The following is a 27,449-nucleotide window of genomic DNA, read 5'->3' on the forward strand; positions in this document are numbered from 1 at the left end:
TCAAAATTGCGCCTTTTCGCGGACGATTCCGTCCTGTATAACCCCCTTCTTTCACCTAATGACACTATCGCCCTACAACATGATCTAGACACCATCGCTACCTGGTGCGAAAAATGGCATATGTCTTTAAACCTCACAAAATGCAAAGTAATGTCTTTCACGCGCAAACACACCACCATGAATAACATTTATTGCATTCACTCCGTTCCTATTGACCACACCAGTGCTTACAAGTATCTAGGACTTCATATGACGCCATCTCTATCATGGGTGACACATATTCAAACAATCCGCTGTGAAGCTTCACGCACACTTGGGTACTTGCGACGCAACTTAAAATCCGCATCTTCCGAAATAAAAAAAACTTGCATATTTAACATACGTTCGACCAAAACTTGAGTACGCATCATCCATCTGGCACCCATTCCAAGCTTATCTCAGCGATGACTTAGAAGCCGTGCAAAACCGCGCTGCTCGTTTCATTGCTTCAGAATATTCAAGACGAACCAGCATAACCGCCTTAAAACAAACTCTATCTCTTCAACCGCTTGCTTCGCGGCGCATAATTTCTCGCCTCTGCCTCCTGCACACCTTTTACTTCACTCGGTCAGAACACGCCCTCCTGAAACGCCCGTTTCGGACATCGTCCCGTATATCCCACACTCGCCCCTTGGCGGCGATAAAGGGCCGCACGACGGCGATGAGCAGCTCATTCTTTCCCCACACCGTCACGCTTTGGAACGCGCTGCCGGATAACATTGCTTCGTGCAGCGATCGCACAAAATTTCGCGAAAAACTAACGTATATCAGCAACCCAAACGATGCTACCTAAACACCCCACCTGCCTTCTTCGTATCTCTTTTTCACTCTTCTTTCCTTGTCTGTTATTACACTCCTGTAAAATTTATTCTTAGTCTTGCTGTAGTCACTTGAGTGTTCATTCCTGCTTTTATTTCCTTCTAGTGTTGTTTCTAGTTACTATGTGTGACCATTGTCGCTTTTTTATATGTTACAACCTCGACGTACGCCTTGTCACTTGAGTGTTAATTTCCTTCCTTTTTATCTCCTCTTTTGTTGTCCCTTGTTAACTTGTGATCATTTTTACTTTTTTACGAAGTTGTTGACACCCCGATGTACGCCATCACTTGAGTGCTGATTTTTGTCTTTTTATTTCCTTTTTTCTGTTATTCCTTGTTACATTTTTGCGAAGATGTTACAACCTTGATGTACGCCCCCCCTTATGTAATGCCTCCTGGCCCTTAAGGACGAATAAATGAAATGAAATGAAATGAAATGAAATGCTTCCAGTTACAAATGAAATATCTTACGGGGGCACTCAAGTCTGGTTATGCGATTCGAATGCGAAATCATCATGGCAGCAAGAATTGGTGAATTGAATTGCTTTATTTTTATAAAATATACATAATTTTATGGTGAATTTGTTGGGAAAAAGCCGCTTTAGGCAGCTTGAAAAGCCCTGAAATCCATTGACAGGGGCAGCAGAAGGGGTGGAGTGAGAAAGAAAAGAAAAACAAAGAAAGAAAGAAACCTTTTGGAAAAGAAAGGAAAAGGAAAAAAAACAGAGAAGGAGAAGAGGGACTCCTTCCCTCAAAAAAAGGAAACATCAACAACAACTAGTAGTACTACTACAATAACAACAAATACAAAAAAAAAAATAAGATAAGAAGAAACCGGCGCTAGAGATGTACAATTCAAGGCATAGGGTAATTCAATTCAATGTCACAAGTATAACGGCTCGAGCGGGACAGTGTTCAAGCTAGTGACAAGTAGAACGCTAAATCTTGTGGCAATGCAGAATCAAGGCGACAACCACTACTAGAGGAACAAGAAGAGTACAATTTACAGGCATCAAACATCACTGATACACAAGGCGCATTACTAGAGAATTCAAACACAAATGCGGTTTTAGCGTGGTGGGCGAACAAGATATCAAAGGATATGAGCGTCAAACAAGAAAATGGGTTCTTACGCTAAGGAAACGCATTCAAAATTTAAGGCAGGCATGAAAAAGGAAAGAAGTGTTGGCGGTTGTGAAGGCGTGCCACTACAGAAATTACCTACGTAGAGCTGTTAAGGATGTGGCTGTGATGTCTATACTACTTAAGTGAAGTTTATTCAGTAAGGTGGGAAGAGTAAAGCTTAGCATTTGAGTACCGTAGTTTGTTCTTGGGCAGGGTACGTGCCAAAGTTCCGGTGACCGTGTGTTGTAGGTTAGGAAGTTTGCTTTCAGATTTGCCAGGGAAGCGATAAAATTGGTGCCACTTTTTACTTCTTTGCGATACGCAGACACTAATCGGTGGTTTAGCAGATTATGTACCTTCAGCAGGGACAACTCTTGGAATAATGGTTCAGGCGGTGAGCGGTAAGGCATATTAGAAATTATGCGCGCGCATTTTTTTCTGCAGAAGGAACAAGTGGTGCAAGTTTGTAGCGGAAGTTGTTTATGTGACTTAAAAAGAGAGCGTCATAAATCAGAACTTTAACTCTACGAGGAAGATTTTTAACTGAATACAAAAGTCCGACTGCTTTGGAAAGTTTCCTTATTAGAACATTGATATGTTCATTCCATGTCATGCGATGGTCGAAGAGAACTCCCAATGTTTTAGCACATTGTACCAGCTCAATAATAGAGGAAGAAAACAGAATAATGCTAGCCACAGGTAAGTCTTTGTTTTTCGGTTGGAACAGAATTGCTTTCGTTTTTTCGGTGTTAGCTTTAAGACCGTTATCGATACACCACAAGCGCAGTTTCTCTAAAACCACATTCGCGGTTGAGGCAAGATCATGAGCATCATTTGATGTGAATAGTAACGTGGTGTCGTCTGCGTAAATTATATATTTTGTGCTGCTGTCTATGTTCACTAGATCATCTATGTAAATATAGGGTGTATTCACAGGGCTTTGGTCCGCGCGGCGGCGCTACCTTCGCGGCGGCGACGACGCCATATTTGAGGTTGCACTCCGCCGCGCGGGCAGCATGTTTCCCGACGCGAAACGTGGTTTGCAGCGTGCTGCTGGCAAGAACGTTCGTGTGGACGGTGTTTTTTCTGAGTGATTCGTGGGTTTGCGAATGCCTTGTCCTACCGAGTAGCTAGCATTGTTCTCGCTTCGAAAATCCGGACTGCGCTGGTCTCCTACAACCGCAGTCCCGAAGGAGGCCGCACGACAAAATAAAAAAAGCGCGCCGTGTATTTTATTTTTCCTTTCGATATTTCGAAGCGACGGTTAGGGCAGTGCTTGAAGGCTCTGTCTTCATTCGACGAATTTCTAAAGAAGCTACCGATAATATGGCTAACCAGTATCGAATCGGTTGGAACCCGTTTCATCCAGGAGGGCCCCGGGACTATGGGCGTCGGAGCTTTCACCTCGCACTTCGTCACATGTTTGAAACATTCACACGCTTAAAATGTTCACAAATTAAGGTAGCCGGCGTACTTTATGGATGAGACGAACCATACTGGCCTCCCAGCTTCAACATGGGTTACTTCGAGTGTTGAGGTGAACGCACTCGTACATGCAATATCACTTCCCAGGTAATTGCGGGCATCCAGATTGATCCAATTCTTCATGGTGAAAAGCAGCGCATCCAAGACGAAGACAGAGAAGGGAAAACACAAACACGGCGCTTCTCTGTCTTCGTCTTGGATGCGCTGTTTTTTACCATGAACATTCACCAACTTGCCCAGTTCGCCGCACTGGTAGATCCAATTCTTCTTCGTCGCCTTCGACTGTTCTCTAATTACCAAGCGTGTTACGTGATCAGACACTAAAGCTTGACGCTGGGTACGCAGTTTGACTACTTCAAAAACAGCGCAGAGACTAAAACGTTAACGTATGCAGGCACAAACAGAGCAGCCTTTGTCACTTGTCTCTCCGTTGCTTTCGAAGTAGCCAAAACATACGTGTTCCATAATATTGTTCTGCTTATAATTTCCGCTTCGTCTTTACCTAAAGGAAAAGACTTGAAAATCATCGGTGGGATCTTTGTCGTCACCACCATACCTAATTTTATCACGTACTTACCTCGCGATGGTTTCCACCCATACCTTGTGCGTAACTGTTCCGCTTCATTAGGCGCTCAAATGTACGACTTTCGTGCGTTCAACGCACAGAACACTGTCGCCAGAGAACCCCACGGTCTCTCATACTCATCAAGAAGCGCGCAACATGCCTGGGTGGCACGGTAAAACCAGCTCCTCTCTCACACGCCACCACCACATCAAATATACTCGCAGCCTTGGGTGAAGAAATTTTCTCAACTCGCGCCACGGTCGCTTCAAGCAACGGAGGAAATAATGAAATCGGGGCACGGGCATGACACCGAGATAGCGCGAAATCGCCAAAACGGACCGGGTTATGCACGCCGCTGGCTGCGCCTGTCAAACCATCGGGAAGTTGCATTCGTCGCGCGAAATCATACCGACTTCAAGCACTGTCCTGGCCTTCGCTTCGAAACAAAAAAAAAAAAAAAAAAACGGCGCCTTTGCTTTCGTCGTTCGGCCTGCTTCGGGTCTGCGGTTGTAGACGGGAACAGCGCACCCGGAATTTCGTAGCGAAAACAATGCTGGCTATTCGTAACGACCAGGCATGCTCAAACACACGAAGCACGCAGAGAAAAATTCCCCCGAATTTCCCCGAGGGGGAGAATGTGAAAGTGCGAATGCACGGTTGTCGGCCCGCTTGCGGCGCTTGCGCTCGGCCCCCGCAGCCCACCGCCTCGCCGCCTTCTCTTCCATCTCTTCCATCGGGTTTGTAGTATCACGTGTACACCACGCAGTTATCAAGCCGCTATAACGCTGCTGAGTCGCCAACGCACGCCGCTGACGACGTAGTTTGAATGCGTTAAAGATATAAGGCGCGTTACAGACAATATCAGCGTCGCGTCCGTGGCTTATTCGGTAGAGCGTCGGGCTGCGGCCCGCAAAGTCCTCGGATCGAAACCTGGCGCCGGATGCTGTTTCTTCTTTAAATATAGAGGAGCACTGCGGACGCCGCCGACGCCGCCGACGCCGGCGGTGGATGGTTTGGGGTCGCTTATAAAGTGCATCGCACTTAAAAACACCGTCCACACGAACGTTCTTGCCAGCACCACGCCACAAACAACGCTTCGCGTCGGGAAACGCGCTGCCCGCGCGGCGGAGTGCAACCTCAAATATGGCGTCGCCGCCGCCGCGCAGGTAGCGCCGCCGGGCGGTCCAAGGCCCTGTGAATACACCCTATTGAAAAGTAGAGGGCCTAGGATGCTTCCTTGTGGTACACCTGTGTGAATTGATTGTATCTGCGAGCGGATGTTGTTCATTTCTACGTATTGCTGTCTAAAGTTTAGGTACGATTTGATTAGATCGAATGCTACGCCCCGAATACCGTAATGTAATAGCTTCTGAAGTAAAAGTTCATGGTTGATGCAGTCGAAGGCTTTGGTGAAATCAATGAACACTCCTAGTGTGAGTAATCGCTTTTCAAAGTTACTTAAAATACATTCTTTTTGGTATATTAGTGCAAGCTGAGTTGATCTGTTTTGTTCGGAAGGCATACTGGGAACTGGTTAGAAGATTTTTTGTTTCAAGAAATGTCGATATGCGGTTAAAAATCATTTTTTCGTGACCTTTGGAAAAGACTGGTAGTATTGCGATTGGTCTGTAGTTAGACAAGGCGGTTCTGTCACCTTTTCGATATAGTGCCGAAACTTTTGCAACTTTCATTTGGTCAGGGAATATTCCGGTCGACAGGGATAGAATATATATGTGAACGAGAACTGGTGCCATGATATCTAATACATGCTTTACTGGCCTTATCTGCAAGCCATCGACGTCACAGGCGCTGCTATTTTTTAGACCTTGAAAGACGCCAACTATCTCGGATTCCCTGGTGGGTTGGAAAAATATAGTCTGAGGCCAATCAGCGCATATGTTGTTGCAGGCACGTGCATCTACTGTACTGGTCCCACAGTTAACGAAGTAATCGTTAAATGTATCTGGTAGCTGTGCTCCTGACAGTTCAATATCGTGGTCAATAATTTTTTGGGGTGGTATTGGTTTGGATACGCGGTTTAGTAGTTGATTCAGAGTCTTCCACATTTTACGACTGTCGTTCTGGCATGCGTAAAGCATACTATTATTGCACTGAACTCTTGCTCTGCGCAATTCGCTTGTTAATTGATTGCGAAACCTTTTAAAAGCTCGTAGATCTGCTAAGTCTTGGGTATTAATGAATTTTTTATGCAAAGCGTTCCTTGTTTTCATTTTTAAATAGCTCGGGGGTGATCCAAGGTTTACGGATTTTAGAAGGGCGACTTTTACTTAAGCAAGTGGGAGATGTATTGTTATAACAAGAAGAAAATTTGTGAAGGAAGGTTTCATAGGCTGCACTTGAGTTTTCTAGGTCATATACGTCTGACCAGTTAATCAGGAGCAAATATTGACGGAAAAGTTCTAATCGATCTTAACTGATAATTTGTGTGGTATGTTGCAGCGCATTTTGCGGTATACTGTTCCTCTGAAAGCTCAGAAAAATGGTCACTCAGACAACAATTGAGAATGCCTGCTTTCACAAAGTCAGTACCTATGTTGGTAATAAATAGGTGAATGCAGGTGGAACTGTTAGGCACTATTCGTGTAGCTGATGATATAACATTGGTGCAACAGAAAGTATGCAAAAGTGTCTCAAATTCACGTTTTACTGGTGTGTCGACTAGCATGTTTACATTAAAATCGCCTCCACAGATTACTTTGTATTTGTTCTCCGATACAAATAAGAGGTCCTGTTCGAGAAACTGAAAGAAGAGCTGAAAGTTCCCATGAGGGGGACGATACACACTGTAAACGCAAACTAGCCGGAAATGGAGTTTTAATCAAGTAATGTGCCCTGAAAAGTACTTATAGCAAAAAATGTACTCCCTAGGCATGGCCTAAAAAAGTGTACGAACCTCCATGGTAGTACCGTAGCCCTTCCGTGTAGCAAAATGGAGGATTTAGAACGACTTAACACCATTTGTGAGATGGCGTTCGGTTCCTTGTATACAACCACGTCCACAATAAACTCCCCATCTGGGGTAATCATCTCAAGCGGGCGGTCGCCATGTTAGTCTTGTGTTGTTTCCGTGTGTCAGCACTTCAACCGTGGACTAATGCTAATTAGAACGAGAAAGCAGGACGCGACGGTTGCATGCAGCTACAAAATCGATTCCGTACGTATACCCGTATAGATGCTTCAGCCAGTGCGATCACAAGCAGACAGCGCGGCCGTGTTGTTTCAATCTGTTTATTTTGGCGGTAGGTGTTAAAGAGAAGCCTTAATGGGAGCTCCAGACCCTGGGAAGGAACCAGTGTGTTTAAGATATCAGCCAGCAAAGTCAAGCTTTGGAAAGATCCACAGTGGGGTAGTTGCTAGTGCTTTTTAACATCTTGAAGTAGCACAGACTAGATACAGACATGTGAAGTCGAAAATGGACAAACAGCGCTTTGTAAATGGTTCGGCGCAACATGGTATTTACTGTGTAACTTGTCCTCATGTAATTTGTGAGTGCGTGACCTAAGCACCTATTCCAGGGAAAAAAATTTACTTCCACAATATGTGCGCTCCAAAAACGTTTTGCTGTGTTAGCTGTGTGCCATGGGATAAAGCTGAACATAGCAAAAGTGCGAGAAGAATGCAAATGCAATGGGTGAAGCAGGGCATTTTCTGAAGCAGGACATTTGCTAAATGGGTTATTCGTGAACAAAGAAGCAACGAATGTAGATGGAAGGGTCGGCGGTAGCTCAGCGTTTTTTCGGTCTCTTCGGTTATTTTGATCGTATCACCAAGCGTTAGTGGCATTTGTGGCATTTGTTTGTTGTGCTCAGCCAGAAAAATAAAAATTGACCTTGTGGCTCTGAGCACCCTTCACCGATTGTGAACAAAAAAACAGGCACGAGCGGCTGCAGTCGCGATTGCTTGAGATAATGCCTTGAGCATACTGGGGTAGTAAAGAAACGAGTAGAAAAAGAGTGGTGCCTCAAAGAGAAAAGCGGGGGATAGCGCAATGTTAAACGAAAAGCTGTGGCTAGCGTTCCGTCCGGACGGAACGATATACAAGTGCTAAATTCCATCCAGACGGAACAGAGCGCTGCGAGTTATCCTTCCGTCCAGACGGAATACAACTGAGAGCTTAGCGTTCCTGTCCAGACGGAGCCGGCGTGAAATTTGTACAGTTCCGTCCAGGCGAAAGTAAAACCGGCTGAGTAGACGCGACTTGGAGTATTCATATTTGGTGTAGGGGTTGCGCCTCGGATAATGGCACAATCGTACCGGGTTCGATTCCCCCCGGACATTTTTTTTTGCGTGGTTGGCCCAGCGTTTTGTAACAGCTAACTTAGCGCCCAATTTACAATTGATGTGGTGAGAGCGGTCGGTCTTAACTTTGTACTCAACAGAGCCAAGGCCGACGTAGCCATCGCTAGATACGCCCGATCTCCTGTAATTATTACCAGTGATTCAGGCTAGTCAGTGAGCGGAAGCGGTTTGTCCGGTTGGATAAAGGTAAAAAAAAGACTGCTCTCAACGCGAGTTATGTTTCCTCTGGACAGAACTTTAGTGACAGTTGCCATTCCGTCTGGACGGAACGCGAAGAGAAAAGTGTCGAGTTCCGTCCAGACGGAAAGGGTCACTAAAGTTCCGTCCAAAGGAAACACAACCCGCGTTGAGAGCAGTCCTTTTTTATTTTCACCCAACCTGCCAAATCGCTTCCGCTCACTGACTAGACAGAGTCACTGTTAATTATTACGCGAAGAGAAAAGTGTCGAGTTCCGTGCAGACGGAAAGGCAGCTGTCACTAAAGTTCCGTCCAGAGGAAACACAACTCACGTTGAGAGCAGTCTTTTTTTTCTTTTTACACAACCGGCCAAACCGCTTCCGCTCACTGACTAGCCAGAATCAATGTTTATTATTAGTCATTATTAGTAATCACAGATGATCGGACTAACTCTAGCTCAATCCGAACATATCTCCAAGCCGCCGCGCGCGACCCGCTTCACAATATTTCAGCGACAGCAGTCGGTATTGATTTTTACCCAACCGGCCAAACCGCTACCACTCACTGAGACTAGCCTGAGTCCCTAGCTGTTAATTAATCACTGGTAATAATTACAGGAAATCGAGCGTAACTAGCGATGGCTACGTCGGCCTTGGCTCTCTTGAGTACCAAATTTAGAGCGACTTGGCGCAAAGTTAGCTGTTACAAAACGCTGGCACAACCACACAAAAAAAAAAAAAAAGAAGCATGTCCCAGGAAAATCGAACCCGGTGCGATTGCGCCATTATCCGAGGCGCAACCACTACACCAAATATGAACACTCAAGATTGCGTCTAATCAGCCGGTTTTGCTTTCGTCTGGACGGAACCGTACAAATTTCACGCCGGCTCCGTCTGGAAGGAACGCTAAGCTCTCAGTTGTATTCCGTCTGGACGGAAGGATAACCCGCAGTGCTCCGTTCCGTCTGGACGGCCACAGCCTAAAGGAAAATGTGGCAAAAAAGCGCCCTGAAAGGTGGGAAGTATGCAGGTTTTTTAACCGCAATAGGGGTGTCAGGTTGCGAGTCGTGCATCACATGAAGCTAGCTGCGTGTACTTGTGCGTTATACAACCGGTGTATTTAATGCGTAGGTTCTAAGGGCAGGTTGCTGCGACCCCAATGATCAATCATAAGAAGCGGGTCTTCGCATAACCGGGGGGTGTACTATAACTGAGCCTTCCCTGTAACTTATCATCGCAGGTATTTTCTTTTTCAGTCCACGTGGCATAGTAAAGACAGTCAGAGTAATAATTTATACATATTAATGGCTGTTCACATAAATAACTTTTTTTACAGCAACTAAATTTCAGCATTATTTATCTTTTTTTTTTTACAGGACCCAAATACTGCATACTCGCAACCGACTCTGCTGTACACGGAAATCAGCGCACTCGGGTCCGACTCAATTAAGGTGGTGTGCGAACATGTATCCGTTAACGTCTTTGACTTCACGTCAGGAGTCGCTCTTGTATGTGCCATGTCCTGGGCATACAACCTGCAGTACGTGAAGTCTGCAAAGCAGACCTTTACAGTTTTGCAGGAACTGATGGTGGTGCGAAAGGGCGCATGCTTGAGCACCTTAATGCCGGCGACAAAGGTAGTCACTACCTTGAGAGCTCGTGCAGGGACAGCCAGGGAATAAATACATTGTCCAGGGCCAGCAGATCAAGTGGTTACAACAAATAGCCTCCGAGTAAATTTCTGTGTTCTAAAATGAACAAAATGTTCTCAGGAAAATTATAACCATCATCAATTATTAATTTTTAACACCCTTTTTTATGTTCATTTGCATTGCGTATGAGTGGTCAAAGTGGCCTTATCATAAAGCCGAACCTAGCTGTATGCATTAAATATGAATGTGTTCAAGATTACAATTTTATTAAGTAATAACACTCTCCCGAACTCTGTTTTGTGTATTTTATTGTCCTGTTTTCAATTTGCGAGTTGTATTGTTCTATAATTTTTTCACTTCAGTTGTCTAAAGTGACATTTTCAAATATTTGTTATAATGTGGTTTTAAGAAAATTTGTTTTCATATTCACTTACATATATTTTTGTCCTGTTTTCAATTTGCGAGTTGTATTGTTCTAGAATTTTTTCACTTCAGTTGTCTAAAGTGACATTTTCAAATACTTGTTATAATGTGGTTTTAAGAAAATTTGTGTTTTCATATTCACTTAACATTTTGTTAAGTTGTTGAGCCAGCCGCTGATGGCTGATCACTGTTGTAGGGTTGTGTTTTGTATATGTGAGCTCAAGTGTTGCTTGACCCGTTCAATGTTACAATTTGTTATTTGAGACATGAATGTTGTCTAAGGTGATAATTTTGAATCTTGTATTTTTCACGTTTCTTCTATTCATGTATATGTTGTCTAAGACAAACTCGTGATTTTTATTTCTTGTAACATTTTTTCTATAAATGTGGTTTTAAGAAAATTTGTGTTTTCATATTCACTTATCATTTTGTTAAGTTATTGAGCCAGCAGCTGATGGCTGATCACTGTTTTAGGGTTGTGTTTTGTATATGTGAACTCAGTGTTGCTTGTCCCGTTCAATGTAACTAGTTTTTGTTATGTGAGACACAAATGTTGTCTAAGGTGATAATTTTGAATCTTGTATTTCTCACGTTTCTTATAGTCGATTATATTGTTACAGTGTTAGGTACAGGACAATCACTAGGTTGTCTGTTACGTTAGTCGGCAGTCAATCGCCTGTGTAGGGTATGTTCCAGTGGAGCGGGATCCAGGGGGTATGCTGACACGTAGAAGAGGAGGGCGAAGAAGAGTTTTCCCCCGGCTCGCTGCTGACCGGCATCTGTGGTAGCACGTCTTGCCTGTGGCTCCGCACGACTTGTAAATAAACCCTTCATCCATTTGTTACGTCCGTAGCATCTGGTGGAGGTGCGGGGTAATTCGTCGTCCTGGAAGAGGCGGAACCACCCTATTTTCTACGCAGCAGGCGTGCTGCCGGGCTACCTCCGGAAGAAGCGACAATGCCAACGGGGCCGACGGGTGCCACCTCCCCTGGAAGGGTCGGTGTCTGGCCTCATCAGAGAGAACCACGCAAGTTTAACGGAACTATCGAGGAAGACGCCGAGGACTGGCTCAAGCACTACCAGCGAGTCAGCAAGTATAACAGGTGGGACGCTCGCGAACAGCTCGAGAACGTGGTCTTCTCCTTGGACCTTACTGCATTAATGTGGTATGACAATCATGAGCACAGATTTGATACATGGGACAGTTTCGTCAACGAATTCCGGGTGAGCTTCGGCGACACGGCTGCCCGAAAGAAGAAGGCAGAGCAGACTCTTGCGCAGAGAGCTCAAGTTCCGGGCGAAACTTGTACCACATATATTGAAGAAGTCCTCAAACTGTGCAGCCTCGTTAATCCTTCGATGCCAGACGAGGACAAAGTAGGTCACCTGCTTAAAGGTATCGCTGAGGATGTTTATAACTACCTCATAACTAAGGAAAACCTGGCGTCAGCTCTGGATGTAATTCGCCATTGCCGCGCGTTCGAAACCCTGAAAATGCGACGTATCACCCCCAAGTTTGGACGCCTGGCAAACGTGACTACTGTTGCCAGCGTGGACGTAGGCCCGTCCCCTTCCGAGGACATAACTTCGGTGGTGCGTCGCATCATTAGAGAAGAACTCGCACAGCAAGGTTTGTGCCGTGACAAAAGCTTTCATCAGAGCGCTCTTCCTGACCCAGTATTTCGTCAATGCACAGTGCAAGCCGTCCAGAGTCACTCCGAGGTGCCTTGGGTTCGAGCAGGGAATAGGAATTAGCGTACCGCTTACAATGAAGACCATACCAGGCGTACAGCTTTCAGTCCTCCACCTCGGGAGTATGAAAATTACTTCGAGGAGCCAATCCGTTACGCACCTGTCGCCTACTCCCGACCACGCCGTTCCTTAGGTCAACCGGTCGCATTCCGTGAACAGCGCACCTGCTTCAACTGTGGTATCCGCGGCCACATTTCCCGCTTTTGCCGTCGGCCTCTCCAGCATTACGAACCGCCACCTCGACGGCCATACACAGATAACCAGACCAACGCACCCTTCCAGCGGTCGTTCCAGCCAACTGCAATGCGCAATAATTCCCCGGGTTCCGACAGGAGCTTCACTCCTCCTCCGACCACTCGACGGCCGCGATCTCCAACGCCACGCCGCCGAATGAGCTCACCACCCGAGGGAAACTAGATGCTGCGGCCGACGGGGGTGAGGTCGCGGGCCGGTCATTTTCGCCAATTCCCCTGCCCGTCGTTATGTCAAAGAACAAAGTGACTGTTTCTGTAGATGGTGTGAACACGGAAGCTTTGGTAGATACTGGAGCTGCGGTTTCAGTCATGAGTTTCGCTTTCAAAACCCGTCTTGGGCCAAAAGTTATGTTTTTCTGTGACCGAAAGATTCATTATCGTGGAGTCGGAGGCGAGCGTTTGTTTCCAGTTGGAATCTGTTCAGCGACGGTTTTTCTTGGCGAAGACAGCTTTCGAACGGAGTTCATTGTTTTAGCCCAGGCAACTCATGACGTTATATTGGGGATCGACTTTTTACGTGATTGCGGTGCGATGTTGGACTGCGGAACTGGCGAAATTTCGTTCCGAAACGAAACTCTACCTACTTATGTTGAAGAAGGGTGTAATGACACTAAAGGCCTGTTTTCTGTCACCGATGACGTCCTGCTACCTCCCATGACGGCTATGTTTGTCTCTGTGAAGTCCGAAACATTTCTTCGAGGGAGCTACGAAGTTCTGGTGGAGGCGGATGCAACAAACGCAGTTAAGAAGAATGTGCTGATACCCCGTGCTTTGATTGATGTCGTTGATGGGTGCAGCTGCGTTTGGACGGTGAACGCTTCCAGTGAACCCGTACTTTTGCCCCGTGGACTTAAACTCGCTCGTTCCGACGAAGACGTTGCCGTAACCATTCATGCGGTGAATAGGACGCAAGACGCGACTACCAACAACACAGACTACACCACCCAGCTCAAGCGCATGATAAATACCTCGCTTCCTTCTCATAAGCAGCAGGTGTTACTTGAGGTGCTTACCCGACATGCTGCGGTATTTGATTTTGCTCGGGATGACCACGAAACATCACTGCCGGCGTCACGCATGCAACATCGGATTATCACTGAGAATACGGCACCGATTCGTCAAAAGCCATACCGTGTGTCCCCTTCTGAGCGCAAGGTAATAACCGAACAGACGCAGGAGATGCTGAAAAAAGGGGTAATCCGGGAGTCTTCAAGTCCGTGGGCAGCTCCTGTGATTCTTGTAAAGAAGAAAGATAACTCTTGGCGCTTTTGTGTAGATTATCGTCGACTCAATGCTGTGACAAAAAAAGATGTGTATCCGCTTCCGCGCATTGATGACGCCGTCGACTGCTTACATTCAGCGTCGTAATTTTCTTCGGTCGACCTTCGGTCGGGCTACTGGCAAATTCCAGTGCACCCATCCGACAAAGAGAAGACGGCCTTCGTGACGCCTGATGGGCTCTTTGAGTTCAATGTGATGCCTTTTGGATTATGTAATGCGCCCGCTACATTTGAGCGCTTTATGGACACCATTCTGCGTGGCTTAAAATGGGACATCTGCATGTGCTATCTCGACGATGTCATTATTTTCGGGAGGTCATTTGAAGAGCACAATAGCAGGCTTGCCATTGTCCTGGACCGCATCGAGGAAGCGGGATTGGTGTTGAACTAAAAAAAAATGTCATTTCGGGGAGCGCCAAGCCCTCGTACTTGGCTTCCTCGTAGATAAGGAAGGCATCAGGCCGGATCCCAAGAAGATCTCCGCCGTGCGCGATTTCCAAGCCCCACGATCCCTGAAAGAGCTGAGGAGCTTCTTGGGTCTGTGCTCCTATTTCCGACGATTCATTCAAGGCTTCGCGCAAATTGCTCATCCCCTGACGTCCTTACTCTGTAAAGACAGCCCTTTTTCTTAGACGTCCGACTGTGAGTCCTCTTTCCAGCAGCTTAAATTTTTGTTAACTTCTGGCCCAATTTTGCGCCACTTTGATCCCACGGCACCCACCGAGCTCCACTCCGATGCGAGTGGCGTGGGCGTTGGAGCTGTTCTCGCCCAGTTACACGAAGGGGCACAACACGTCGTCGCTTACGCCAGCCGTACCCTGTCCAGAGCCGAGCGGAACTACACCATCACGGAATTGGAATGCCTCGCCGTTGGAATGCCTCGCCTCACCACCACTCGTTATGCTGGCTTGTCGGACTGCGCGACCCCTCCGGTCGCTTAGCTCGATGGGCCTTACGCTTACAAGAATACGACTTCACAGTCTCTTACAAGAGTGGGCGCCGTCATACCGATGCGGACTGTTTGTCCCGCTTACCTCAACCGGACACATCGACCGATGACGACACCTTCGAGGACTGTCTGGCTTCCGTGTCACCAGAATTCCCAGACGCCCCACTTTTTCGGGCCGAACAACGGAAAGATCCAACGCTGCGCAGGCTTTTTGCAACTGCGGAGGACACAATGTCGACACCCTTTATTGTCCGCGACGGCGTTCTGTTCAAAAAGAATTACTCTGCTGATGGCGCGCGTTTGCTTCTTGTCGTCCCCACTACGCTCCGACATCTGGTTCTCCGCGCAATGCACGACGACGGAACATCAGGTCACTTTGGCCTTTCCCGCACCCTACATCGGCTTCGGGAACGCTTCTACTGGCCTCGTATGCAGACAGCAGCGCAGAAATATGTCGCCAGCTGCCCTCAATGCCAGCGTTACAAGCGTCCTACGTCTCCGTCTCCGGGCCCTTTGCAACCGGTGAATCCTCCCATGTCGCCCTTTGACAAAGTGGGTATTGATCTGGTGGGGCCACTACCGAAGTCCAAGGCAGGTCACCGTTGGATCATCGTCTGTGTGGATTTTTTGACCCGCTACGTTTAGACTGCTCCTCTTTGCACTGCAACGGCCGCGGATGTCGCATCTTTCCTCTTGAATCGTGTCATTCTACGTCATGGAGCTCCTCGCGTTGTGATCAGTGACCGTGGCCGCCAGTTTACGGCGGACGTTGTGGAAGCGCTTCTTCGGCTTTGTGGCTCCGAATATCGACATTCCACACCATACCACCCGCAGACGAACGGACTCACTGAACGCACAAACCGCACGCTAACTAACATGCTGTCTATGTACATCGATTCAGAACAAAACAATTGGGACACTGTTCTTCCATTCATAACCTACGCGTACAATACCGCCAAACACGAGGTCACAGGCTATTCTCCGTTCTTCCTTCTGTGCGTCCGCCTTCCTCAAAGCTTCCTAGACACCATCCTTCCATTCTCCTCGCCTAAAGATATGTCGCTGGCTGAAACTTTGTGCCTCGCTGAAGAAGCCCGGCGACTGGCTCGACTGCGCACCCTCAGCTCCCAGGGGCGAACCAAAGTACGCTACGATCAGCGCCATCCACCAGTCTCGTACTACCCGGGCGAACTCGTTTGGTTGTGGACTCCAGTTCGCCAACGAGGCCGCTACCAAAAGTTTTTGCCTACGTACTCTGGCCCCTTTGTAGTGCTGTCTCAGCTGAGTACCGTGAACTATGTTATCGCAAAAGTTACTGCTCGGGACCGTCGCTCCCGCAAGACCCAGGTCGTGCATGTAGCTCGGTTGAAGCGTTGTCATAGCCGCACTCCTTAACTCGCTCGGTGCGCTTCGTCTCCACGGGGGGAAATTGTTACAGTGTTAGGTACAGGACAATCACTAGGTTGTCTGTTACGTTAGTCGGCAGTCAATCGCCTGTGTAGGGTATGTTCCAGTGGAGCGGGATCCAGGGGGTATGCTGACACGTAGAAGAGGAGGGCGAAGAAGAGTTTTCCCCCGGCTCGCTGCTGACCGGCATCTGTGGTAGCACGTCTTGCCTGTGGCTCCGCACGACTTGTAAATAAACCCTTCATCCATTTGTTACGTCTGTAGCAATATGTTGTCTAAGACAAAAACTCGTGATTTTTATTTTGTATCAATTTTTTTCTAGTCATTGAGCCAATGCATAATTTAAAACGGTTGTAGGCTTTATTTCAATAAAATAGTTGTGTTGGTACTTTGCATTGATGTTTCTTGCATGTATGCATGGCTGTCCTTATACGGTCATAATAGTATCTGTATGGTATTTTTTTACCCTATCGACTCTGAAGGGATTCTGTTTGCTCGAGTCGGAAAATAGTCGACTGGACTTTTTCTTTGCAGATTTTCAGTGTCGGTGACGGTGCTGCAGAGTCCTCCATGCTCTATCTCAGGGTTCATGGGATTCCCTTTCAGCAGGCTAGGGCGACTTGGCTGGGGTCATGTAGTAGCCAAAGTAGCCACGCGGGCTCTCTCTAGCCAAACAGAGTCTGTGTGACTACTTTTACTAGTCGCAAAGTAGTCATGAAGACTCTCTTCATTTGAAAATTAGGAGTCGAGGTGACTTCCCTTACAGAGTCCTGCATACCCTTTTTTGACTCGGTCTAACAGAGTCACAAGACTCTTTTCCAAACAGAGTCAGGACGACTCTCACTGCTGGGCCATAACGTAGTTAAGCAGACTCTTTTTGTTTACTATATCGGAGTCACCGTGACTAATTTTCAAGAGTCCTGCAGACTCACTTTTGACTCTTCGTCACGACTCCCCCCCTAAGAGTCCCAGGACCCTGTTTGAAAGAGAGTCTGGTGGCCCTCCCCATAAGAGTCCAAAGGTAGTCAATTCTGTAGCAAGCCAATGACTCTGTAAAATGAGTCAGTACTGACTACCTTTTTTCTTAGAGTGTTTGAACAACAGTCATGTGCCGTCGCTATTGGGTCATTTTGCTCAACACATAGCTGTTTTCGTTTACCACAAGACCCAGCAACGCGAAATAAGATCATTCAAACTTCGCCGGTGAACCGTGTTGCAGCGAAAATTATAGCCCGGTCTTGCTACAGTGACTTGCTGCGGCGGCCAGCGAGTGACCCAAAATGGTGGTGACAAGGTATACGTGTCTCCACCCTTGCGGCGGACGTGCGTGGATCAAGGTACCCTAGCAAAGAAAGGAGCGGGATGACAACGAGGCTTTGAAAGACACTTATAAGTAGAGAGCAGAGATAGAGGGGGAGAGAGCGTTGTGAAAGGAAGAAACTTGGATCGAGCGGGCGGGGAACGCGGGTGTTCGGCCATTGCCGTGGGGTTGCGCCGTATGTGTTCCCGCATTCGTCGGCGGCTCGATGGGAGCTTTAAATCCGCCTCTTTCATTGCGGTATGCTGCCACCTAGCGTGCCTAGCGGAAGTTGAAGCCGTAGGGTTTGCCGGCGTTTCCTCCGGCTGCGTTCTCGTTGTATGCACGGCAATCCCACATTACGGCGAGGAGCAGCCGAAGTTTTTCTTCTGTGTTGGTGTTATAACGCCTTAAGATGACAGCCCCTGGTCATCACATAATACCAGGCGGCTTCTTATCACTGAATGAGGGCTGGCAAAGAAATCTCGGACAGATCCGTGTGCCCGGTGTGCCGGCCGAGTAGCAGAGCGAGCAGTACTTGGAGTCGCCTGGCATGAAGTGCGATCGCCAGCTCAACAAAGGCCGGCAGTTCGCAAAATGCCTTTAAGCGCTGGACACATGTACGATTGGTACACGCGATTCGCATGCGACTGATCGTTACGACTGTCGCCACGACTAGTCGTACGCGTGAATTTGAGACGGCCCGATGCGCGCATGAGATGCGTCGTCGGCGTCGCTCCGCCCACTGTTTTTGCTCCACGGTCAACTACGATGATCGCTGAGCTGAATTTGTAGATTCTGCGCTTTTGTTCGCAAGAAATGGATAAAGCAAGCAATCGTGAAGCGTTTTCTGCCTTCGGAAACAGTCCGCGCACACGCCGGCCGCGCCTGCCAGCTCGACGCACTCAGCGGCTCGAACCGGCGCAGACCACGGTAGCAACCGCGCTTGTCGCTGCTCTGTCAATCTGATCGCTAAAAAGTTCCACATGCGAGAAAGTAGGTGTTAGTGTGGTGAAAAATTGTGCTAGGGATTGTTGTCAGGGCTTATTTTAAAAGCGGCGATCAGATATATCTGCCGCGATGCAAGCGTATACGCTGACCGGTCGCCGCGGCGCGCGTTGCGCCGAGCGGCCCAGAGATGGCGATACCTGCGCGGAAGCATCGAAACAGGCTACGCAGATGTCTCGGTCACCGATCTCTCAAACGGCAGTTATAACTTAAATAGAGTTCCACATGCGAGAAAGGGGATGATAGTGTAGTGAAAAGTTGTGTTGCGGATTGTTATTCGCAGTTGCACAGATAGCAGCGATCAAATATCCGCCAGGATGCTAAGCCTAATGTTCCCAACACCCGAGCCGACGCGAGCGACGCAAGCCGCCGTAGCCGATCGCGTGCGGCCGACGGGAAGCGATACAAGCCGACGCCGTTCCCTTTTCGGCACTCCGAGTTACAGCGGAACGCAGCATAAGTTGTGGGCATTGTTCCGCGCACAACGAGCACACACAAAAAATCAAACGATGTAAATACAACCACGACCCCTTCCCGCTTGTGCGGGAGCTGTGGGGAATGTCGTCTGCTGCCCCTACTGGACTGCTTAGTGACTTGGCCGCTAGGGGATTGCGCATGCGCAGTGGGGTTGTGAAAGAGGCGGATTCACGGTTCGCCTGCCACCTGAACTTCGACTTCTCGCGGTTGGTGCGTCGGCGTACTGCTGCCGCGTGGGGCCATCGATGGTTAACTCTCGCTCACGAGTACCCGCCTGCTTGCTTGCCTCTGTCCAGGAAGTGTTCTGGCGAGGATGCGGACCTCTACACATCAAGCAGCGTGAAAAACGAGGTGAAGAGTAACGAACAGTCGGGACGAGGCGACAAAGCGGTGTAAAATATGGGAAAAACGTCGGTTTATTCACGCCAGGGGCCGTCGTATGAAGCGGACCCCGTCCACTCGAGCGTCATATCATCGGCTTTTTCAATGCATTTTTTCTATGGGGAGTTTGCCGGGACCGCGGTGATCCGTCGTAAGAAGCGGGTCGTCGTAAGTCCGGGGTACATATCAGCGGGGTTCCACTGTTCTTCATTGCCAAGTATCTCGACATTCAAATCTTGCGTATAGCTATATGCTAGAAACTATTGCGGACATACCGAACCGTGTGGGGGTGGACTGATCCACTGGGCCTGACCGGGATGGTGAAGTGGCAGAAACAGAGGCGAGTGACCTCCGAGCGTCGTCATGCGCGTTTGGTGCCTGCCTCCCTGTGTCTATATAGGCCAATGCCAAATTCACTAGCAAGGCCGTTTTTCTGAAAATCTGAGTGCGTATGGTTCACTTAGCTCTCTCAGTACTGTGTGAATAGAGTTTTCGCAGTTCGTCTGTTCCGTGCTGTACGTAGCTACCGGGTTGACCGGGACGCAACTGCGCCTGCACGCGCGGAAGGGCGAGGAGGAAGGGAGAGGAGGCGCCCCCACCGTGTCGAATGCGTCGACATGACGAAGGCAGGGGCCCACGGAACTATAATCCCCCTACCGCGACGAATGCCCATGTGCCAGACGGGTCCCGGTCAACACGGTAACTACGCACACGACGGAACAGACGGACTGCTAAAACTCTCTAATAAAGAGTTTTAGCACTCCGTCCGTTCCGTCCGGTACGTAGTTAGCGTGTTGACCGGGACCGGGACACGACAAAACAGACGGACTGCTAAAACTCTCGAATAGAGTTTTAGCAGTCCGTCCGTTCCGTCATGTACGTAGTTAGCGTGTTGACCGGGACCCGTCTGGGCACTCGGGCATTCGTCACGGTAGGGGGATTAGTTCCGCTGGCCTGCCTTCGACATGTCCGCGCCTCCTCGCTCTTCCTTTTTGCCATTCCGCGCACGCAGGCGCAGACGGGTCCCCGGTCAACCCAGTAGCAACGTACGTGACGGAATGGACGGACTGCTAAAACTCTCTAATGTCTGCAGCAATACGAAGCTTCCGTACCCTTTTTTAAGTCAGTGATGGGCTGTTGGGGGGTCACTGTTGAAACCGTTGAACTGCCAGAAATGTCAATAAACTGGGATCGTACATGGTACCGCTCAGAACATGATAGATGCTAGTGTCTTCAAGAGGATACACCGGCAGAATTTGTACCTGATCAGAGAGAGAGAGAGAGAGAGAGAGAGAGAGAGAGAGAACTCTGATGTTGACCATGAAGATGTTGGCTCTGCTAACAGCAGGGCTTGCTACGCCAAATGGAGATGATTACAACGCAGTGAGGAGAATTTGGGAGATTGGGAAGACAACAATGAGATAGGAGGAGTAGGATAAAACTTTTATTGAGGCCCAATCCGACTCCGTGTGTGGAGGCAGGCCAGTGGGGAGACTCCTTAGTCCAGGAGTCCCTGGCTCTGCAGCTGGCAGTCCGGGCCCGTCTCACCAGGTCAAGCTGGGGGCCGGGTTCAGAGCTGGACAGCTGCGCCGCCCACTGTGAAGGGGAGAAAACAAAATTTATATAAAATGGAAGACACGCAATAAACGCAAAAAAAAACTAAATAAAGTTGAGTAAAAACGTAGAGCAAATAGTGCCGAGGCCCACCCCAACACCAAGTGAAAAACTGTTCATAAACAAGTACTGGAAATTTCTACGTACGCACCTGGGACCGGACATCCTATAGAAACGCTCCCACAGTTACTCCTCTTGATTAGCAACGGTCGCTCGCGAGGACTAACAGCTGTAGTTAGTCCTTTTTTCGTCGTTTTTGGCTAAGATTGTAAGGCCGTGGGCGTCTCCTCTCGTCGTCGCAATCGTCTTCTCATGTAGTCACGGTATATATACTAAAACACGGGGAAACTCGTTTACGCCTCGCGCTAGGACGTAACGCGTACTAAAAAAAACACCGGGACACTCGCTTACGCCTCGCGCTAGAGAACTTCGTGCTTCAAAGGCAAGATACTTTTACAGGGAAAAAAAGTTCCTGCGTTTTTGCGTTTTTCCCCCCAACGGTTTCATCTCTGTGGGCAAAAACGCCAAGTTGCCAAGAATACACTTATCTACTGCATGCTTCGGCCCTCCCCAGGTTTCACGTTTGTGTAGATGGCCCGGGATTTTTTCGATACACATGGGAGATCCCTGTTCCGAGGCAGAACAGGTTGGACCTGATCTGTTCTTTCTTAGATGAAGGGAGGCCAACCTTGCTCCTTAATGGGGCCCTCCCGTCAGACCGACATGTACACAACCAGCTGTCACATGAGGACGCTAACTTGCGACATAAAAGTGGCAGATGTAGTATGGCAATTGGCCTTGACAAAGCAGTTAAGGGCGTGACCGCCTCCTTTGGGCGTGCTCCATATTTGTGTGTTTAATTCTATAGGCCGGACTGGACTACGCCTATTATGGATGCGGCCGGCTTACAAGGACGACACGGCAAGACTGTAGTCGCCCACAGTGCCACCACGCGCCCCGGCGGACACCTACCCATGAAGACTCAGTGAAAACACTCCGTATTCTGTCTCCTTCCTCCCTCCTGCCTAAGCAAGCACCATGCCCTCCCTGTTGATTGAAAGTCCATGTTTTCATTCATCGTTCGTATACTGTAAAAAAATACCCCGAAAATTAGACAAAAGGCCGACAAGAAATAGACAGTACAAGCGCTGCTGTTTGTCCTGTCTCTTCCTGCCTATTGCTGTCTATAGCAGCTCACCTCCTTCCTATTATTCGTCTGCCTTGTGACATTTTGGATAGAATTGGAAAAGACTTTACTGACAAAAATTAAGTCTTTTCCAATCCAGTGACTAATTTTTGCGCATTTGAAAACGAATAGTGAACCAACTCGCCCAACAGCAAGTTTTATCCCCGGCCGCGGCGGCCGCTTTTCTGATGGAGGCGAAAAGCAAAAACGCCCGTGTGTGCGAGATTTCGGCGCATGTTAAAGATCCCCAGGTGGTCAAAATTAATTCGGAGCCCTCCACTACGGCGCGCCTCATCGCCTGCGTTGCGTTGGCGCGCCAAACCCTACAACCAATCAATCAAGTTTTATTCCTCCCCTTGTCCCTTACTTGACGATCAAAGCTTTCCTGCGCTTTGGAAAAAATTCCTTTCTTTATCTTTCTTTTTTGGCCCGGAAACAAGGTTTCCCCTGGAAAATATACATCCACCACTCTCTTTTTACATTTTTAATGTTATTTGAGGTAACCTAGCGGTAAAACTAAGCCAGCTGGGCCCTTAACAAAGATAAACATGACTTGGTGCCAGACATTCTAATCTTGCTTGCTTGCCTGCTTTTTTTCATCGCGGCAGCAGTCATGTTCTTGCGCAATCAAGTGGACACAATTTACTTCGCCTGTGCAACGTGCTTGACGACGTAAATCATTACTTGTTGCTAGATGCTGTCTAGCTGCGTGGCATGTCGCACGCTCTCCGGGAATGGTTCTCCATTTGCCTAAAAAACTGTGGTTAATTCCTCTGTCGTAGGAATCAGTAAAACACGAAAGTGAAATGTGCAGCGAAATCTCCAGCTGAGCATGATTCGCGGGTCGACGGCTGTCTTGTGGGTGTGCTTGGCGAGCGACGTCCTGCTTTCGGGTCGCTTCGGCAAAGGTCTACTGGCGTCATTTCCGTGGCGAATATGACGTCAGTGAAATCTTGGGATATCGCGGCATAAAACATTTTCGTGTTAAAATATATTACCTGAAAACTAACAACCCTAAGTATAACGTACTCTTTAGTACTAAAGGTTCCTTCCCCACAAGAAGACGCAGTGTGCAGGGGTGCACCCTTTACAGGCCGATTGCTTCGTTGTACTGGTGTCACTTCCGTGACGGATATGACGTCAGCGAAATCTTCGTGTATCCGGGAATAAAACATGTGTTAAAAGCCCGTTCCATTGCATTGAGGATGATGGAACCCACTCCCGCTTGTTTGCAACACGTCCTTTTCAGGCTGCCGCAGGGTTTAATATTTAGCCATCATCCTTTTGGTAAGTTCATACACTTCTCCCTATACTGCAGTTTACAGGCGATGTGAAATTTTGCCGCGCACTTGTGTCCCAGGAAGATCGCTGTAAAATTCTGATTGCCTGCTTTATTCCTGTCCCGAAATTAATGCCAAATAACAATTGGGTAAAAGCTAGCATCAGCAAGCTATCGTGCACGATTCAATCCTAAATAAATGAAATCAGTTTCCAGTGCGCGAAAAAAAAACTTTTTGATAGGAAATTAAAGTACCTCGGGAGAGAGAGAGAGAGAGAGAGAGAGAGAGAGAGAGAGAGAGAGAGAGAGAGAGAGAGAGAGAGAGAGAGAGAGAGGGAGCAGACCGAGAGACAGAAAGAGAGAGAGATAGAGTAAATAAGCCACTCCGACACATGAAGACCATATATGCATGGAGTTCAGGATACCCCATCCCCTGAGTTTACGCTCAGCCACCTTGGGCGTTGTTCCGTGCGGGCAACAAAAGAGGAGCAACTGTTCACCCGTTTGTACGGTTAGTCTTCGCGTTTGCAGCATCCCCAGTCACAACCCGTAGAACACTAGCACCGTCCTTCCCACTGCTCAGGAATGCCACGAAAGTTCCTCGCTTCCGGACACTAGCCCTTGCATTCTCAGAGCATTTATACTATAACAACGTGCCATGGTGCATGCCCGGTTTACAACGCAGAGGCAGCCCTCTCAACAGCACTCCCTAAGCTCGACAATCTCCCGTTTACAGCGCAGTGTGTCACGGGCGTTGGCCATCACAGTCCCAAAAGGCTACAGAGGCCTTACTTCGTTTATTGAAGTACAGAGGCTTGTGTGAGCGATTGTGGGGACACAAGGAGCGTGTATCGTCTTTTATTCGCCCGTTTGGCAAGTTTGCTTGTTGTTTTAACCGCGAAGTTGTCAAGCAAATCATTTGTATATGGTGTCCACAGTTACAAATATTAATAACGCAGTGGCTACAGCGCCGTCCGACGGCACTCTAGCTAATCTTTGCAGGCATGGCTAGAGTGCCGTCCGACAACATTCGAATATTTAACACTAGGCTAGCACAGATCCAAAGAGTCACGCAAGTTAAGCGTGCATCGCAGGCATGGAATGGGCGAGACCTCTCTGTGTTTGCACGTGCAAGAGTGTGTAACGTCTTCCTTGCCACAAAGCTCCTTTATGTGCTTCAAGTGCTTCATTGTGCGCGAGCAAAAGTTCAGGCCCTACATAGAGTTTTTGCAACATTTGTGTGGGGCTCTCAATGGGAACCTATGCGCAGGGACAACTTGTTTCTTCCTTTAAAGGCAGGGGGTGTTGGGCTCATGCATTTGTTTGTGCACCAACTCGTGTCTCGTTTTTTATTCTACAAATTGGTTGATCACCCACTTTTACTAACTGTACTTCAGCAGCGCATAAGTTTCCATTCGCCTTTTTTGCTTGTATGTGCGGGCGAAGTCAATAAGAAGCGTCCATGGGGATTTCTCAAAGAGGTCGTGGAGTCATTTAACTTTCTTACCGCGCGGTTTTCCTTGGAATATCTGTTCAGCATGTCAAGGAAAACTATGACGAACACTCTTATTGAAAGTCTATTCCCAGTGCCTGTTTATCGCCAGCCTTACTTAGGCCACCAGAAAAGCAATGTTTTAAAACGCGTAATGAGCATGTGTATCCCGCCAAATGCAAAAACATTTTTCTTCAAGCTTCATTCTTCTACACTCCCAGTTAAGAGATGGCTACGCGAAAAAGGGATGTATATTCCTTGGTCGGACAATTGTCGCCTCTGTAATCAACCAGAGACAATTGATCATTGTTTTGTGTTGTGCCGGGACGCTGTGTTATTCTGGGACGTTTTGCAGCGGACACTAAAAAAGGACATTGACATCACCCCGTACACCATTCGCTTCCTGCCATTTAAAGATGTTAATCGGGTGCCATATGACGTTTTCGTTCTCCTAGGATTGTTTAGCTTGTGGAAGTGCCGCATGACTGATCGGCATGCGGAACCCCCTAGGCCGACCAAGTGCATCTTTCGGGAACAGGCGGCGTTGGTGCGGAGCGTTTATGCTGCGCAGAGTGATCCACCAGAGTGGCTGCCTGTTTTGGATGCGTGCGTTTGTTTGCCCGAGTTTTGATCTTTGTTCGACTGATGTCCTTGCCCTTTGCTGTCTGTTAGTGTTTATATTGTGCATTAAGTGTCTTGTCTTTTGAAGTTTTCTAAAATTTCCATGCATTAAAGAAAAAGAAAATTCACAGCATATCCACGGGGTGAATGATGATGAGTGGGCGAAGCTCCTGAGGGGAAATCATCGGTAAAACCGTGACTCTTCAGTGAAAGTTCGCCCACTACATCTGTGTCCGAACGTAACGTCTAGAAAGTCTCGCTTAAACCGCGCGTCGGCACCTTGGGGCTGAGCTCGCCTGATGCGTTTTAAGAGCGAATGCTCTTTATAAGCGACCCCAAACCATCCACCGCCGGCGGCGGCGGCGTCGGCGGCGTCCGCAGTGCTCCTCTATATTTAAGAAAGAAACAGCATCCGGCGCCAGGTTTCGATCCGAGGACTTTGCGGGCCGCAGCCCGACGCTCTACCGAATAAGCCACGGACGCGACGCTGATATCGGTGTCAGAACGCGCCTTATATCTTTAACGCACTCAAACTACGTCGTCAGCGGCGTGCGTTGGCGACTCAGCGGCGTTATAGCGGCTTGATAACTGCGTGGTGTACACGTGATACTACAAACCCGATGGAAGAGATGGAAGAGAAGGCGGCGAGGCGGTGGGCTGCGGGGGCCGAGCGCAAGCACCGCAAGCGGGCCGACAACCGTGCATTCGCACTTTCACATTCTCCCCCTCGGGGAAATGCGGGGGAATTTTTTAGGTTAGTTTTGGTGTTTTAAATGATTTCTTTGTGTGCGTTAGGTTGTCTTATGTTATGTTAGGTTAGGTAGCCTAGTTTTACGTTATCTAGCTCGATGTACTGCCAGACGCGGCAATTTTGCCACCAAACGCCGGTGGACGTCGATATAGTGGAGTGCTTATAATACCGTCGGACGGCACTCTAGACACGGCCAATTAATAAATGCCGAGCGCTCGTGCACGCGTGCCTCGAGCGCACGTTCGTCAAGTTAAGCATACCCAGTTAGGGGGCTTAACCAATACTGCCCCCCCTCCCCCTTCAAAAAAAAATGGTCTCTGGCGTTCGCCGCGTGCTTCGAGCTACAGCGGAGAAGAAGCACTCTCCCTCGCAAGAAGGGACCGCGGAGGCGGACAGCCGGGGGCCTGCAGTCGGTTCGTTGAAAGCATGCAGAAGGGAACCTTGTAAACCCTTGTAACCTTCTGTGCTTATCTATGAAGACCTGTTGTGTTCTTGTGCAGTCGACCGTTTAGTAGTTTCAGCTGATAGACGACAGCGACGGAAAGTATCGACACCGACACGTCACTACTACAAAGGCAAACCGGCTGCAATGGTGAACTTCAACCATCGTGATGGTTGTGAAGGTTGCGCACAGCTTCGCTACCTTCAAGTCTTACGCTTTAGTGCGAGCTTCCTGCATTTAAGCCTTCTTTTCGTCCATGATTTTGTCTTTGTAATCACCTTTAACTTTTCTCCTCCTCCCTTCCCCCATATTTTAAATACCCTTTCTTCCTCTTTCAACCCCCCTATTCCCGTTTCCCATATGTAGGGTAGCCAACCGTTGTTAATCTCCCTGCCTCTCCTGTACTTTATTTTGCCTGCTTCCTTCCTAGTTAGAAGTTCGATTTAAACTCTTTCACCGCTCTTTTTATGTCTTGCACTATGTACAAAATCTACTCGCATCCACAATCCTGTTATATCTACTCGACCTTATCTCCTTATCTGTTGTTTGCTTGTCACTGTGTTCATGCTATCTTGTATACAAGAGTGCACTGTAATCCCCGATATGCAGATCTTAATCAATATGTCTATTACATCGTTAGAATTTATCACGTCGT

At 48.2% G+C, this 27,449-nt stretch overlaps 1 protein-coding gene across 1 annotated transcript; it reads left to right on the forward strand.

Moving 5' to 3' along the window:
- The first annotated feature begins 24,583 nt into the window (after positions 1-24,583).
- LOC144166554 (uncharacterized) lies at positions 24,584-25,611 on the forward strand. The gene has a single exon (XM_077696053.1). It carries the CDS (start codon positions 24,751-24,753, stop codon positions 25,609-25,611), a length of 861 nt encoding a protein of 286 aa, XP_077552179.1. The 5' UTR covers positions 24,584-24,750.
- Positions 25,612-27,449: the final 1,838 nt, after the last annotated feature.

This window comes from Haemaphysalis longicornis, unplaced genomic scaffold (assembly GCF_048455015.1).
Source record: "Haemaphysalis longicornis isolate Haplotype H1 unplaced genomic scaffold, Haemaphysalis longicornis Haplotype H1 scaffold_18, whole genome shotgun sequence".
NCBI lineage: Eukaryota > Metazoa > Arthropoda > Arachnida > Ixodida > Ixodidae > Haemaphysalis > Haemaphysalis longicornis.

Bases quoted from the DNA above. Each gene is read 5' to 3' on its own strand.
- LOC144166554 (XM_077696053.1), top strand. From the start codon at position 24,751: ATGCGCAGGGACAACTTGTTTCTTCCTTTAAAGGCAGGGGGTGTTGGG.